The sequence below is a fragment of the Poecilia mexicana genome, unplaced genomic scaffold (assembly GCF_051168715.1).
Source record: "Poecilia mexicana isolate PSO_F unplaced genomic scaffold, ASM5116871v1 scaffold_8, whole genome shotgun sequence".
Classification (NCBI taxonomy): domain Eukaryota; kingdom Metazoa; phylum Chordata; class Actinopteri; order Cyprinodontiformes; family Poeciliidae; genus Poecilia; species Poecilia mexicana.
In genome coordinates, this window is record NW_028263377.1 from 8,835,958 (window position 1) to 8,850,207 (window position 14,250).

The window sequence follows — 14,250 nt, forward strand, 5'->3', positions numbered from 1 at the left end:
CGCCTTTATGTTTGTTTTATAGCAACAAAAATTGCCTTCTGGGTCTTTACAAAGTTCTTGAACAAAATATTTTCCGTCAGGCAGATGGTTCAGCCCCAAAAAGTTGCTTCAGCTTTTCGCCTCCGAGTTTAGCCAGCTGTCAGTTTATGCTGTTGCCTTAACATTTATGTTTTTTGTTAGAATTTTTCTCTTAGATAAGTTGTAACAACGACGTAGTTTTACAAAATGCCAAAAGGAGGTAAGAACAGTGCCTACTCGTGTTACATTGGTTTTAAAACCTGTTTTTGTTCACCTTTTGTGCTCGCCGTGAAGGGAAAACGATACCAGCGACGCGCTGTTTTAGTACACCCACCGGTGTCCCGTTTAACTGTTATTTTAATTTAGCTTCAAATGGAGACATAGCTATTAAAGCTATTCAAATATGTTTTAAGGTTATCTTTGTCTTATACTAGTCGTCTGTTCACTGTTCGGCTCTTCAGATGTATACAATGTAATCAGCTGTGTGTGAGACGAGTGATGTAATGTTTCGTTTTGTGTCAGGCAAAAAAGGTGGCCACAAAGGTCGCATGCGCACGTACACAAGCCCCGAGGAGATAGATGCTCAGATGAAAGCAGAAAAGGAGAGGAAAAAGGTAGGTTTAAGAGGGTACACCAGATTATTACTTGCTCACACAGTGAACTCTGTATTTCTAATTGCACAACGTAAAAATATTTTTCCCCCCTTGAAGTACACTATCATTAGTTGCGTCTAGATACTTTTTAATTCAGTAATTATTTCAAATAAAGATATTCACATGTACATTTTTATTGCTAACATCAATAGAAAAAACTGATTAGTGGTATTTATTTTACCCTAATAAAAAATCAACAGCAAAAACAGCTGAGGGTGACATAACTGCTTAAAAAATACTTGATACTGGTATGATCATGATCACCAGTGTGGGGCATTTTGAGTGGTGTCTTTGTGTTCTTAACCTGGTTCCTTTTGTAACATACTAATGAGTGTATCCTACCTCTGCTTTATGTTGTTTTCATGTCACAGCATGAACAAGAGGAGGAAGGGGAAGAAGGAGCATCTCCTAAAGACACAGCAGAAGAGAAGCTACCGGGATCTGACTCAGAGGACAGCGACGACGACGATTCCCTGGTATTACACTTCCCCCCTTTCCACCATTGCTCTGTTAAAATATCCACACACAGTTTAACACACAGCTAATTGTACTGTATGCAGTATTCAGGTTTGGTTCAAGGCATTTATAAAACCGCATGATCAAAGAGAACTTATGGAGTTCCTCGGGGCACCACCTAAGAGTAGCTTTACTTCAAAATGTAGATGTTAAATATCTAAGATGTTTCTTACCATATGGTGGCGACATAAACCTCTACATTTGTGTCGACAGGCCATAGCAGTGTCTTTAGAATATCGGTGAGTAGCTGGGGGAGAACTTTATGAAGCTTAATGCAGAAAAAAAAAAGAACTCAGGTTATTGCTTGTATATATGACATGTTGAGGGTCAGCAAGGCTAAAAACTTGAGATATTCTGGGAACTGAGGTGAAGTCATGAAGTCATTTAATCCTCACTTCCGGACTACTTTATCATTTTAATTTTCTTAAGATTTTAATTCTTTTGTTTCAAATATTTACATCTTAATTCTATTCTTTTAAGTTAATTCTTGTCATTTTCCCCTTGATTTGCTTATTTCTGTAGAGAAAGAGAGCTGGAGTGGAGGGATTGATAGAAATTGAGAATCCCAACAGAGTGGCTCAGAAGTCTAAGAAGGTGACACAGATTGAACTGGATGAACCGCGGCAGTTGTCAAGGAGAGAGAGGTTTGTGATTTCTGGCTCTTTCACTGTCATCAAAACAGATTTTTACATATCATCCACAAAGGCATATTTCCAGTCCTGGACTAACATTGTTAGGATATTTTGACAAGTATCTCCACAAAAATGCTGCGTGTTCCTCCTTCCGCAGTTTGTGATTTGGTGTTGTTCAATGCAAAAAAAAAGTTACATGAAAAAGAAACATTTAAATGCTAAAGTTATATAATCCCATTCATAAATTTTGAGTGTTTGATTTTCTCTCATACACAGAGAAGAGATTGAGAAGCAGAAAGCAAAGGAGCGGTACATGAAGATGCACCTGGCCGGGAAGACGGACCAGGCCAAAGCAGACCTCGCCCGCCTCGCCATCATCAGGAAACAAAGAGAGGAGGCAGCAAAAAAGAAAGAAGAGGAGAAAAAAGGTAACCCTTTTTTTTTTTTGTATAACTTACAGTCGAGTATCGTAAGGTCACAAAACACCGTTTTAATTTAATTATACTGAAAAGCATTAAGCAATACTGGTGAAATAATACCAGCTTGTTTTATCTGCACATGAGGTAGTGCTCTCAAATGTTACTGAAACGTTTTTTGGTGTCCAATGAGTGAATTAGCTAAACCGCTGGGACTGAGTGGCTGATTTTCAGACCTTTACGGCGGTAGATAAAATCGGTTTCACATGTAAATATCGGCCAATCACGATAATCCACAATTTAGGAGATCAGGGCAAATCGACCGGCACAGCCCTGGTAAGAATACTTTCCCAAGATCCAACAGAGGATGTGGACTCCATTTTATTACAGTTACTATTGATACATTTGTTTCAGAACTGATTTTTACCTTTGCAACATTTTTTTGCCACACCTGCTTGTGTTGAAGCTTTGGATGCAACACGGTAGCATGTTACCTTATCAACGTTTTCTCCAGATCTCAAAAAGAATTGTCTCTAAGAGCCGATACTTTGTAGTGAATCCGAAGAACTGGCTCCCCACTTTCTTTTCCTTTGGCTGCTCAGCTCTCACTCTCAGTGGCTCCGCCCTCCTTTTGGCAGAGCTTTGTTCTGATTGGTAGCATTACAGCCTTTTGGCCAATCACGTGTAAGCATGTGGGACTATACAATTATGGGAAAACAAGTGTTTGCAGTGTTCTGTTCATAAGTGAAAAAGTTTTATTACAATTTTACATGAAAATAAGAATGCTTGCTTTCATAACAGAACAAATAAATAAAATTAATTTGTTATAGTTTAAAACATTTCTATTTGCCAACTTAATCTAAAATATGAGGCAGCAGAAGATGATTAATCTTCTGCCGTCGTTTGAAAGCCAAAAGATAGTTGGCTACAGTTTGGCGGCGCACACCGCTTTCCGTATTGAATCGTGTCCGTCACGACACTTACAGCTTTCTACGCCGCCACTGTGTACATGTCCTAACATCTAGATCTGATTATCTATCTTTTACTCTTTTCTCCTACAGCAAAAGAAGCAGCAGCGGCGGCGGCGGTAGCAGCCAGAGGGGTGAACTCACTCTCTCTGAAATGATGCCGAGTCTTTATCAGAGGCTTTTTCACTCATTCATGGACTGGCGCAATATACGTTTGACTATTTTTAACGGAAGATCATTGAAGAGTATTTGATGACACTGTCACTACGAACAGTTGGAAAAATGATTGAGGAGTTGTGGAGACGTGGAGAGGGGGAAAATGGGGTGGGGGTATTTGGTGTGGAGTTAGCGGGTCGGAGTCCCTCCTGGGGACAAAAGCTACAAATGAGAGTACACTGATCTTCACGTACACTTGGAATGAACCCCTCAATGTTAATCACGCTATACTTATCATTGTACAATTCCAACTTTGCTAAGTGAGCTTTGCCACTATGTCTTTTTTTTTGATCTTACATTGTATATAACTGACTCATTAAAACAAATTTAAGATTAATTATATGAAACCAGTAAAAACGTGTCTATTCATGAATTGCTTGTTTATGAGAGAACAGTGTGTTGTTCTCAGCTTCAGACTGGAATCAGACCTGATCTGGTTTAAAACCCGACTTTCCCAGCCTGAGGTGCAAGAGTCTGTGTCGCATCTCCTGATAGGAAAATAGGATGAGTCAATATCGTAAGAGTTTACTTTGGAACAATATAATCTACGAAGAACTGCACATAAAAATCTATATGCTGAGTTTAAAACTATTAAATTGATAAAAGTGTCACTTTTCTTATCTATGGGAACATTTTGGGTATATTTTGGGGTCAAATGTAATGACTTTATCCTAAAATATACTCAAATGTTCCCATAGATGTTTCAGAGATTTTTGAAAAATCCTGGTGAATGAAAATCAGCTTTTGTTCTGTCAAGAAGGACCATCGTCTCAGTTTCATAAGTAGTTTAAGATTAACGATGCGACAGGTTTAGCACATATCCTTCATAAATGTGTGTGCTGGCTCTTGAAGCTCTGACTCCATTTCAGTTCACACATTGAGAATCTCTCTCAAAACTCTGACAAAGGGCTCTCCTTACACAGTGTTCTCCATTGTACATCCTACAGCTTTCCCTTCCACTAAATTTCCCATATGCTTTGATACTTCTCTCTCTGAACATTATGCAATGTTTCCTTATTTACATAAAACATTTTTCTCCCATAAACAAACTCCATGTGCATTTCACATTATGCAATGGAACAGGAATTATTTTGAGTACACTTTCCATCACCAAATTTCTTCAAATATGATTACGTATTTTCATTTATGTTTTGATGCGCTTTTCCTGCATATTTTGCGAAGCACTTTGATTTTACCTGTGAAATTTTCTTTTAGTTGTTTTCTGTAGGGCTTCCGAACTATCTCCAAACTGTATTTAAGAACACAGAATGACAAAAAGATCTGTCAATATTAGAAACTTAAAATTGGAAGTTTCAGAATCGATGCCAGAATATGCCAAAAGTCACTCTGCCTCTTGTGACGTCACCTACGTAAATTCACAAAGAGCAAAAATAACAGGTATGTTTTCCTCTTCATTGAGCTCTATGAAACTCCCGTAGTTCATGAAACTGCGGTTAATTACATAACAGTCCTTGTATTGTTAGAACAACACCTGACAGTATCTTTACAATTCCGAAACGAAACGCTTTTCGATAAAACAGATGACAGCCAGTGTGAGCTGACGGTGGCAGTAACGGATAGTGCGTTGTTACGTAAGCGGAAAAAAAGAGGAAGAACGTGATCCGATTGGCTGAAAGTTTCGCGGACTTTGCTCTCCGAGTGGAGGCTTTCTTTTGTGCCAGATCCGTAAAAACTGATCCCAGTTCAGGTCTGATACAGATAGCGGCGGGAGCCTCCATCACCTTCTTCTTCTTCTTCTTCTTCACCACTACCATCATCATCATCGTCTGGTGAGTCCTTCATATTTTTAAAGTAACAATAAAAACACATGTTTTACTACAGCTCATGTGTATCTGAGTAGACAGATTATAATGTTTCTGCTGATGTTTCGTTGCTGCTGCTGCAGTGACATATAGCTGTTAGCAGGCAGCTGCTAGATCCACCCTGTCAAAAATAACAACAACAAAACAAGTTAGACGAGTATTTTTGCTTTTGATCATGCAGAGTATATATTTTATTCAGCGTGTTTGGATTTTCTCAGTCAGATCGGGTTGTCATAATTAAAGCCTTGTGCTCGCTGTTCAGCAGCTGTAACACACGGCAGCTGTCATGTGCAAAGACTTTTAGACGCGATAATATGCGTGAGCATATTATCCCGTTTAAGAAGACATTTAAGAAGAAATGTCTGTTTCCACGGTTGCTTCACTGATAATGTTTTGACAAATTCTGCAATGTCTAACAGTTCAAAGGTCAACTGATGAGCCCCGGGGGGTTGCAACAGTGTTGTGTCTGGATTTTTACAACACACACGCTCTCTCTCTTTCAGTCTGCAGCTTTGTGTTGCAGTAATGGCCCCAAAGCCAGGGCTTTATGCGGACTGTATGTGATAGAGCAACAAAAAGAAGCCCATAGTTACAAGATAGTTATAAGTCTGTTACTAGGAATCTGGAAAAATGTGATCTTGGTAACTGAAGTTTGTAATTTGATATCAATATGAAAACAAGCTGTTCTGAGAAGGTAATTAGTCATGCGGACTAAGTAATAAGAAGAAGCTCAGTGATAAAGCAGAGGAAATGTTCACAACAGAGATAGCACCAGGAAACAATATCCCACATTTTTAAAGTGAAATATGGTGATGGCAGTATCATGCTGTGGGGCAAAAACTGTACAAAGTGTAAAAGACTTGAGACTAGGCTGGAGGTTCGACCCTACATACACATCCAGAGATACAATTGAATGGTTAAATGGAATCATAATTATGCATTCGAATGGCCTAGTCAAAGTCCAGACCTAAATCCAAGTGAAAATCTGCTACAAAACCCAAATATTGCTGCTCACAGATGCCTCACCGTCCAATCTGACTGAGCTTGAAGTATGGATACAACACTGTTTGTCACTAAGAATCCCATTACGATACATGGAAGTTTATGGTCGCAATTTGACGAAGATGAAACGAGATTTTGCAAGACAGGAAAACTGACTCCTCGTAACCCTCACTTTCATTATCTGCGTTAGTATCTACTTTTATGGATTATTTTATGTTGTGTTTTTTATCTGTGCCTGCGATTCTTATCTCTTCTATTTAGATTTCCACGTTGCAACTACGACAAAGAAAAAAAAAAACCCAACCATGTCTCTAACAAACGGTCACAGCGTGGGCAAAGAAACATGGGACTCCCACAACAAGATGATGCTGGAGCCTCTGTCCGTCAGCGACTCAGAGGTTTGAGCTCGTGCAAATACTCATTAATTAGGCAGGGCCGGCCCAAGGCATATGCGAGCTAAGCAGCTGCTTAGGGCCCTCCTTGCCAACAGGGGGCCTCAAGAGCACCAAACTAGCATGATAGGAAAACATAGATATATTTTTAATAACATTGAATGTTGCAAACTAAATAATGCTATTACACATGGAAACACAATTTCTGTTTTGTTTTAATAGAGAATGATTAATCTCTTAGGGCCTCAAAAAGGCTTGGGCAGTGGTAACAGTTTTGTGTTTCTGGCGTTTCAGGTGTTCTCCATCATAAAGAAGGAGAAGCACAGGCAGACGTACGGACTGGAGCTGATCGCTTCGGAGAACTTCGCCAGCAGAGCGGTTCTTGAAGCTCTCGGTTCCTGCATGAACAACAAGTACTCTGAGGGCTACCCCGGCCAGAGGTACTAGCCCTGATCCGCTTCTGTCCACTAAATGATGTCATTTATGGTACTTATGAGCATGACTCATCACTTCAGGTACTATGGTGGAACTGAACATGTCGATGAGCTGGAAAGGCTTTGCCAGAAGAGGGCGCTGGAGGCCTTTGGTTTGAACTCTGACAAGTGGGGAGTTAATGCACAGCCGTACTCAGGTGATAAATCTGCACCGTAACAGATGTGAACAGTATGTGCAGAGCTTATAAAAAGTATTCAGCCACTTGGAGGATTTATGCGCTTCACTGCTTTTTCAAATCAACCTACGGAGCTAAATTGAGCCCATACGGTTTATTCAATAGTAATAATAAAATAGAAACAGAAAGAAAAACCATTTTTGTTCAGTTTCAAATTCAGTTTTTTCAGTTTCAGTTTCTTTATTTTGTTTTTTTTAAACAAACTTTTTTGCCCAAATTTAGCTCCATATAAATCATGAGCAACAAAATTTGGCATTTTTCATTTAAAACAACAACAACAAAGAAAGCCTTTAATGTAAAAGTGAAAACAAATTTTTATAAAGTACTGCCTAATAAATAAAAATATTCATCGTGAAATAAGTGATAGCATAAATATTGTGTCATCTTTTGTCAAAAAAAGGCTAATTTTGTCGATCATGATTGATTTGTGAAAGCAATAGACGGCATGAAACATCCACTTGGTGAGGATACTTTTTACTGTATTTTTTTAAACTATGAACTATGAACTATTTGTTTTCTTCATTCCTTTTCAAATATTACTAAAAATGTGTTTATAAATGTAAATATAAACAGCATTTTCACTGCGATTGTAGCTCGGAGCATAAACTAGCTAACGTACGTCTCAGGAACATAGAGTATCATCAAAAAGTTTATTTACTTGAATAATTCAGTTCAGGAAGTGAAACTCTTACATAGATCGATTGTATAGAGAATGAAATATTTTATGTGTTTATTTATTTCTGTTGCTTTTGATCCTCCTGACATACAGGAAACCTAAAATTCAGTTTCTCAGAAAATGTTAACATTAATTAAGATTAATAAACAAAGTATTCTCTAACACAGAAATGTAAGTCTACTGTAAAGTATGTCTACAAGGTTTGTGATATCACCTAATCTGGAGATATGTTGTGCTCTGTGTAGTGAATCTATGTAATATTTCGCATTTAAAATAGAATTATTAATTCTATTTTGGCTTCTGTCCGTTTATCTCTTTGCTCTTATCTTCGCTTTGCTTCTCCGTTTCTCCACAAGGTTCCCCGGCCAACTTTGCGGTCTACACCGCCGTGGTGGAACCGCACGGCCGGATCATGGGCCTGGACCTTCCCGACGGCGGTCACCTCACTCACGGCTTCATGACCGAGAAGAAGAAAATCTCAGCGACGTCCATCTTCTTTGAATCCATGCCCTACAAGGTGCCTTTTCTCTGCACGTGTTCAGTTAGAAATCCAGTTTCCCAAAGTAATGAGCGACGGTGTGTTTGTTTGGTCGGATAGGATGAGATCAATCCTAGGGATTAATAGGGAATTATCTGTAATAAATATGGAACGTTTTAAACTTGTGTTGTTTAGTGACATAATCTGTTTTAATTGCTTTGTTGTGATGCGTTTAATTTATTTTTTTTATTTTCTTTTGAATTACTTATATAAATATAAATTGCCTACTTGGACTTGCTGGATATGGCTCTATAAATCTGAATCAGATTAAACTAATTGTAGGTTGCATTAGCTAATGTTATGTAAGGAATGTGTGTTTCTTAGCTTAGGTGTTTTTTTTCTGTGGTCGTTTTCAGGTGAACCCAGAAACCGGCTACATTGATTATGACAGACTGCAGGAAAACGCCCGGCTGTTCCACCCAAAGCTCATCATCGCAGGTTCTTTGATATAGTAATAACAATTAATAACAATAATTATAATAATGGAGGACGTTTAGATGCGGTCTAAGAGAGAAAGTCAGATATGTAGATTATCTTCTGTAAATGTAGCACATAACAAAAAAAAGTTACATTTCTGCTTATTTCAGGAACAAGCTGCTATTCCCGTAACCTTGACTACGCCCGCTTGAAGCAGATCGCCAACGAGAACGGCGCCTATCTGATGGGGGACATGGCTCACATCAGTGGGCTGGTGGCGGCCGGGGTCGTGCCGTCGCCCTTCGATCACTGTGACATCGTCACGACAACGACTCACAAAACTCTCCGCGGCTGCCGGGCCGGCCTTATCTTTTATCGGAAAGGTAGACGCTTTCACAAAGCCCGCGTACGCGGATTTTCCTCTGTCCGGTTCCCAAAGTTTCTCTGATCAACTCCTCCGTCCGTCCACCAGGAGTACGGAGTGTGGACGCCAAAGGTAAAGAGACGCTGTACAACTTGGAGTCTTTGATCAACCAGGCTGTGTTTCCCGGGCTGCAGGGAGGGCCACACAACCACGCTATAGCAGGTACAGTTATTATTATTATTACTGTTATTATGAAGCCTTCATTTTGACATCTGCAGTTGGGCCTGTCACTATAACGGATTTTACTGGATGATAAATTGTCTCAGACATTATTCTGACACGTGGTGATAATGTTATTTTAGAACCATTTTCAACTTATGTATTAATAATGACATAATAATGGGAGTTCGCCCTCTAAAACACCAATAAACGTTAACTTTGTACACCAGAACTGGAAGATATTTTAAAGATCCAAAATAAAACACAACAACCATCAGTAAAAACAGAAACAACCGAAGCAACAAATAAATAAAATGGATTACAAAGTCTCCGTAAACAAAACTGCCCTTCAAAAAGTACAAATGATCATGATGAAAATTATCAAGCTCATTTTAATTTATCATGCAATTTACTGATTGATTGCTTATTGCGAGTATTCAAACCCACTGAACTTTTTCTCACAGTTTTTCACATTACAGCCAGAAAGACAAAATAGGGCTTACATGTGTGGTGGAAAAAAAAATAATAATTTGTCAGACTGACACCAATATCTTAAAAAATGAAAAATATGGTCTGATACCGACATTAGTGCCGAGATCTAAACTTCTCTAGTAAAGAACATTGAACACTCTAGTTTCCTCCCACTGTGGAGCGCGTTAGTGGGACAAAGCAGGGCAGAACTGTGAAGTTTGTGTTTGCATGTGACTAAAAACTAAATGTCCAAGGCACACCAGGTGTCTACTTATGCGAGGAACTGCATTGATTTATGTGAATCGCTGTCACTGAGGTAATGTCCGCCCCTGGCAGGTGTTGCCGTGGCTCTGAAACAAGCCATGACTCCAGAGTTTAAGGCTTACCAGCTGCAGGTTCTTGCTAACTGCAAAGCTCTGTCCAGTTCCCTCATGGACCTCGGCTACAAGATCGTCACTGGTAGGCGTCGCACCCCCGATTTTACTGCAACACAGACTACTGTGGAGGATTAATGTGTCTTTGCTGCTTCCTGTGCAGGCGGTTCTGACAACCATCTAATCCTGCTGGACCTTCGCAACAAAGGAACGGACGGAGGACGAGCTGAGAAGGTCTTGGAGGCCTGCGCCATCGCCTGCAACAAGAACACCTGTCCAGGTAAGTGCAGTTTAAACTAGTTAGAGGGGAATCTTTTCTGCCTTCAAGGCGCACCTTCTCCTCAGAGCTGCATTTTCCAAGTTTCCAAGTTTCAGTGACTCCTCCACTCAGCTCCTTCAGACTAGCCAGCAGCCATTAGCAAGGACCTGGTTGAGCTGCGCATCAGCTGGGCTCATTATAGGAACTGCTTCTCAACGAAACGCTGGTAAAAAACGTTGTTAAAGGGTTCATGGAGGAGCCATGTTGTGATGACTTCCTGAAGGTGGAGCTTCAGAAAGAGTAGGAGCTTCTTAAAGAGACAGAAACCCAATTTCAATGCGTTAAATTACAAAGTCAAATTTATTTTAAGTCATATTTAATAGATACAGCATTTTTATAATTTCTGAAGTTAACATAGTTACTTGATTGTGCTATGAAATGACACTATTTGCCTGAAATGAAAACACATAATGCTGCCCCTTTAAACTGGTTAAATTAATATTCTGTTGGGTAATTATCTGGCCTTCATGTTCTTCGCAGGCGATAAGAGCGCTCTGCGTCCAAGCGGCCTGAGGTTTGGCTCTCCGGCTCTGACCTCCAGAGGAATGGTGGAGGAAGACTTCAAGAAGGTGGCCCACTTCATTCACAGGGGTAATGTGAACTAAGAATGTTTTTTTTTAAATTATTATTATTATTTTAATCACCAAGAGACAGAGATGTCTGCCGTAACAAATACTTTAAAAAGTAAAACATTTGTGGCGGTTTCTCCCTGCAGGCATTGAGCTGACCTTGGAAGTGCAGAGAAGTCTGGAGCCCAAGGCCACCCTGAAGGAGTTCGTCCAGGCGTTGGCGCAGGGGGAGAAGTTCCAGCAGCGGGTGTCAGAGGTCAGGGCGGAGGTGGAGGCCTTCGCCGGGCAGTTCCCCATGCCGGGCCTTCCTGAACTGTAGAGCGGAGAGCTTCCCCCTCCTTTTCGCTCCAGTCAAGACGACTTCAACATGTTCCCCCGAATCCAACCTTTTCCTTTTCTCAACGGGGGAGAAACGTTTTACTTTTTATTTGCCGTTGTTACGAAGCTTCGCTGTCTTAAATGTGATTGTTTTTCGGAGATGACGAGAGGCTGTGCTGGAACGAATGAACGTTAATGTCGTCATGACTTTCCGTTGACAAACTGTTCCAGCTTGAATCGCTGATTTGGATCCAGATATTACTAATTTAGATGTGTATGATTCTATTGTGTAACTTAATAAATAGGTCAATAGTGCTGCATTACATTAAGTTAAATTACAACTGGATAAATGAAGAGTGACTGTGTGTGTCTGATTTTTAAATTTTAAATGCAATTTGCTCTGACTTTAAAATAAAGCAAATTTCTATAAAGAGAATGGATTAGATGTATTGAATCAAACAATATATATATAAAAAAAATTACATTCAAAAGTGGTGAAATGAGTGTATAATTTAAGTATCTGTCCTGTTAGTCATAATTGTCCATTTAATTCTCATAGTCATATAAATTATTACTGTGGTTGCTCAAAAAGCACGTCTAATAATATATGCCAATATTTAATTAAAAATGCTGCTGTTTGTAAACACTTTATGAATCAACAAGTGTTTATCATGAGTTAATTAAGGGTGAGAAAGGAACAAAACATTCTTGCCAAAAAACCTGTTCTATATTTGCCAAATCAAACATTTCAAACTACAACACTACGCTGCTTCACAACTTTACAATAATGATCCGTTTTGACCATTTTCAGAAGCGCTCATTGTGCTCACAAGGTCGTAAGTTCACCTGAGATAAGTGGCTATAAAGACGAAAACAAACAGACTAAAAAAACGTTTCTGCCCAGAACACAAAAAAATGCATCTAAATCCTGAACAATAATCATTTTATTAGTACAATATCAGCAGATATCAGGAGCGATATTTCTACATTCTCTGCTGTTTCTATTTGTTTTTACTTTTTCTTTCAGCTTTTGAGAGCTGCTATTTTTCTCTATTTATTTTATTGTGCTTTCTTGTACAACGATGACAAAAAGAATTATAATTTTAATTCCAGATCATGAATTTAGTAACTATGAAATATTTACATATGAACAGATCTGGTTTGTTATTTGGTAAAAAAAAAAAAAAAAAAGCTGGTCAGGTTTTTCTCTTTCTCATCCTTAATTAATCCATAAGAAACACTTTTTCTTTACATGTTGCTTAACAGGAATGTTTAATTAAACCATATTTATGTTTTTAAATTTTCTTCCAGAGTTCAACGACTTAAATATGATCATATGTGTCCATCCATTCAAATTAGCAGAAAGGCTCATTTAAATGCAGACAAACCAAAACCAAAGATATTTACTCTTTCCAGTCCTTTATTTGTAAAACCTTTTGAAAAGCCTCTATAATTTTCTTCCACTTCTCCACAATTATTTGTTTTGTCAGTGACACAAAATATTAATAAAATTCATTAAAGTTTGTGGCTGTGGCAAAATGTGAAAAAGTCCATGAAGTTCAAAAGATGCTGTAAAACATTGCAGAATATGCTGCTGCTCTCTGATTGGATGTGAATTTGACTCCTTAATTCTTTCTAATCTCATCCTCAGATTATTTGTGAACAGGACGTTTTCCCTTGTTTTGCAGAAAATGTTGATTATTCCTCTTGTGAACTTGACAGTGAGCAAAAAGGTTCAGCTTCAGGCAGATTAAGCAGAAATTAGTGAGACGGACATGAGGAAATAAACAGCTGAGAATCGACGATGCTCGATACCCGCCCCGCCCGGGAGATCCAAGGAGATCCCACAGCGTGACCTGGTTACATGCCAACCACTCCCACAGGTAGGTAGGCAAGTGCCTGGTAGGTAGGCAAGTGCCTGGTAGGTAGGCAAGTGCCTGGTAGGTAGGCAAGTGCCTGGCACAGGAAAAGATTTCAGTCCTTTGAATTCACAGGACAGACAGGAAAGAAAGGAGCGGTGTCTTTTTGCTGGGATTCTGTCTCCAGCTCCACCTTTAACAGAGAAAGAGTCTCATCAGCTGGTAAGAAGATTTTTTTAAATGAAAGAATTTGCTAAAAATGTCGTTTTTAATAAGGAAGCTATGTTTACATATCGTCATTGCAGTGAGGTCACATTTCAACTTTCAGCAGCTGCTAAATGAGTCCAGTTTTTAGAAATAAAAAGACAAAGGATTGGAAAGGATCCCTGGAAAAAGTTGGTAATGACAAACCTTCAAACAGAACAGAAGGAGAGACAACACATGCTGGGGTTTGTTTTCGCGTCGATTAAACCTAAAACAATGAAGTCGAATGGCGTCTCCATCATTTGGTTGGTAGGATTCATAACTTCTGTCCACGTTGGCTTCTCAGAGCTGATGTTTGCACAAGCAAGTAGAAATAATAATAAAAACCAAGCAAGTTCCAGTTTTGATACAAGTTATCCGAGTGAGGGCTCTGATCGATTTAATTTCATTTCTTTGGCTCTTTGGCTCATTTTTGCTCCTGTGCTGCTCACATTGGTAATGAGATGTCTTGAGTGAGCTGGAAAAAAACAGACGGTTGTAACTGAAGACCTCTGTTTTTTGTTTTGTTCCGTTTTCCTCTGTTGTGCTTTTTGAGCGGATTAATTTGTAGATTGCT

At 39.2% G+C, this 14,250-nt stretch overlaps 2 protein-coding genes across 2 annotated transcripts; both read left to right on the forward strand.

The window, feature by feature from the left end:
- The first annotated feature begins 84 nt into the window (after positions 1-84).
- pdap1b (pdgfa associated protein 1b) lies at positions 85-3,776 on the forward strand. The gene is made up of 6 exons (XM_015012730.2): positions 85-238; positions 541-632; positions 1,043-1,147; positions 1,710-1,831; positions 2,096-2,247; positions 3,297-3,776. The coding sequence occupies exons 1-6, from the start codon at positions 226-228 to the stop codon at positions 3,359-3,361; spliced, it is 549 nt and encodes a 182-aa protein (XP_014868216.1). The 5' UTR covers positions 85-225; the 3' UTR covers positions 3,362-3,776.
- Positions 3,777-5,040: 1,264 nt separating this feature from the next.
- shmt1 (serine hydroxymethyltransferase 1 (soluble)) lies at positions 5,041-12,007 on the forward strand. The gene is made up of 12 exons (XM_015012729.2): positions 5,041-5,209; positions 6,506-6,642; positions 6,931-7,076; positions 7,152-7,267; positions 8,339-8,499; positions 8,877-8,958; positions 9,108-9,320; positions 9,410-9,523; positions 10,328-10,450; positions 10,529-10,645; positions 11,165-11,275; positions 11,400-12,007. Exons 2-12 carry the CDS (start codon positions 6,550-6,552, stop codon positions 11,570-11,572), a joined length of 1,449 nt encoding a protein of 482 aa, XP_014868215.2. The 5' UTR covers positions 5,041-5,209; positions 6,506-6,549; the 3' UTR covers positions 11,573-12,007.
- Positions 12,008-14,250: the final 2,243 nt, after the last annotated feature.

Bases quoted from the DNA above. Each gene is read 5' to 3' on its own strand.
- pdap1b (XM_015012730.2), top strand. The intron at 1,832-2,095 runs GTTTGTGATTTC...TCTCATACACAG, and splicing joins CAGTTGTCAAGGAGAGAGAG to AGAAGAGATTGAGAAGCAGA. The intron at 2,248-3,296 runs GTAACCCTTTTT...TTTCTCCTACAG, and splicing joins GAAAGAAGAGGAGAAAAAAG to CAAAAGAAGCAGCAGCGGCG.
- shmt1 (XM_015012729.2), top strand. From the start codon at position 6,550: ATGTCTCTAACAAACGGTCACAGCGTGGGCAAAGAAACATGGGACTCC. The intron at 9,524-10,327 runs GTACAGTTATTA...CGCCCCTGGCAG, and splicing joins ACACAACCACGCTATAGCAG to GTGTTGCCGTGGCTCTGAAA. The intron at 10,451-10,528 runs GTAGGCGTCGCA...CTTCCTGTGCAG, and splicing joins CGGCTACAAGATCGTCACTG to GCGGTTCTGACAACCATCTA.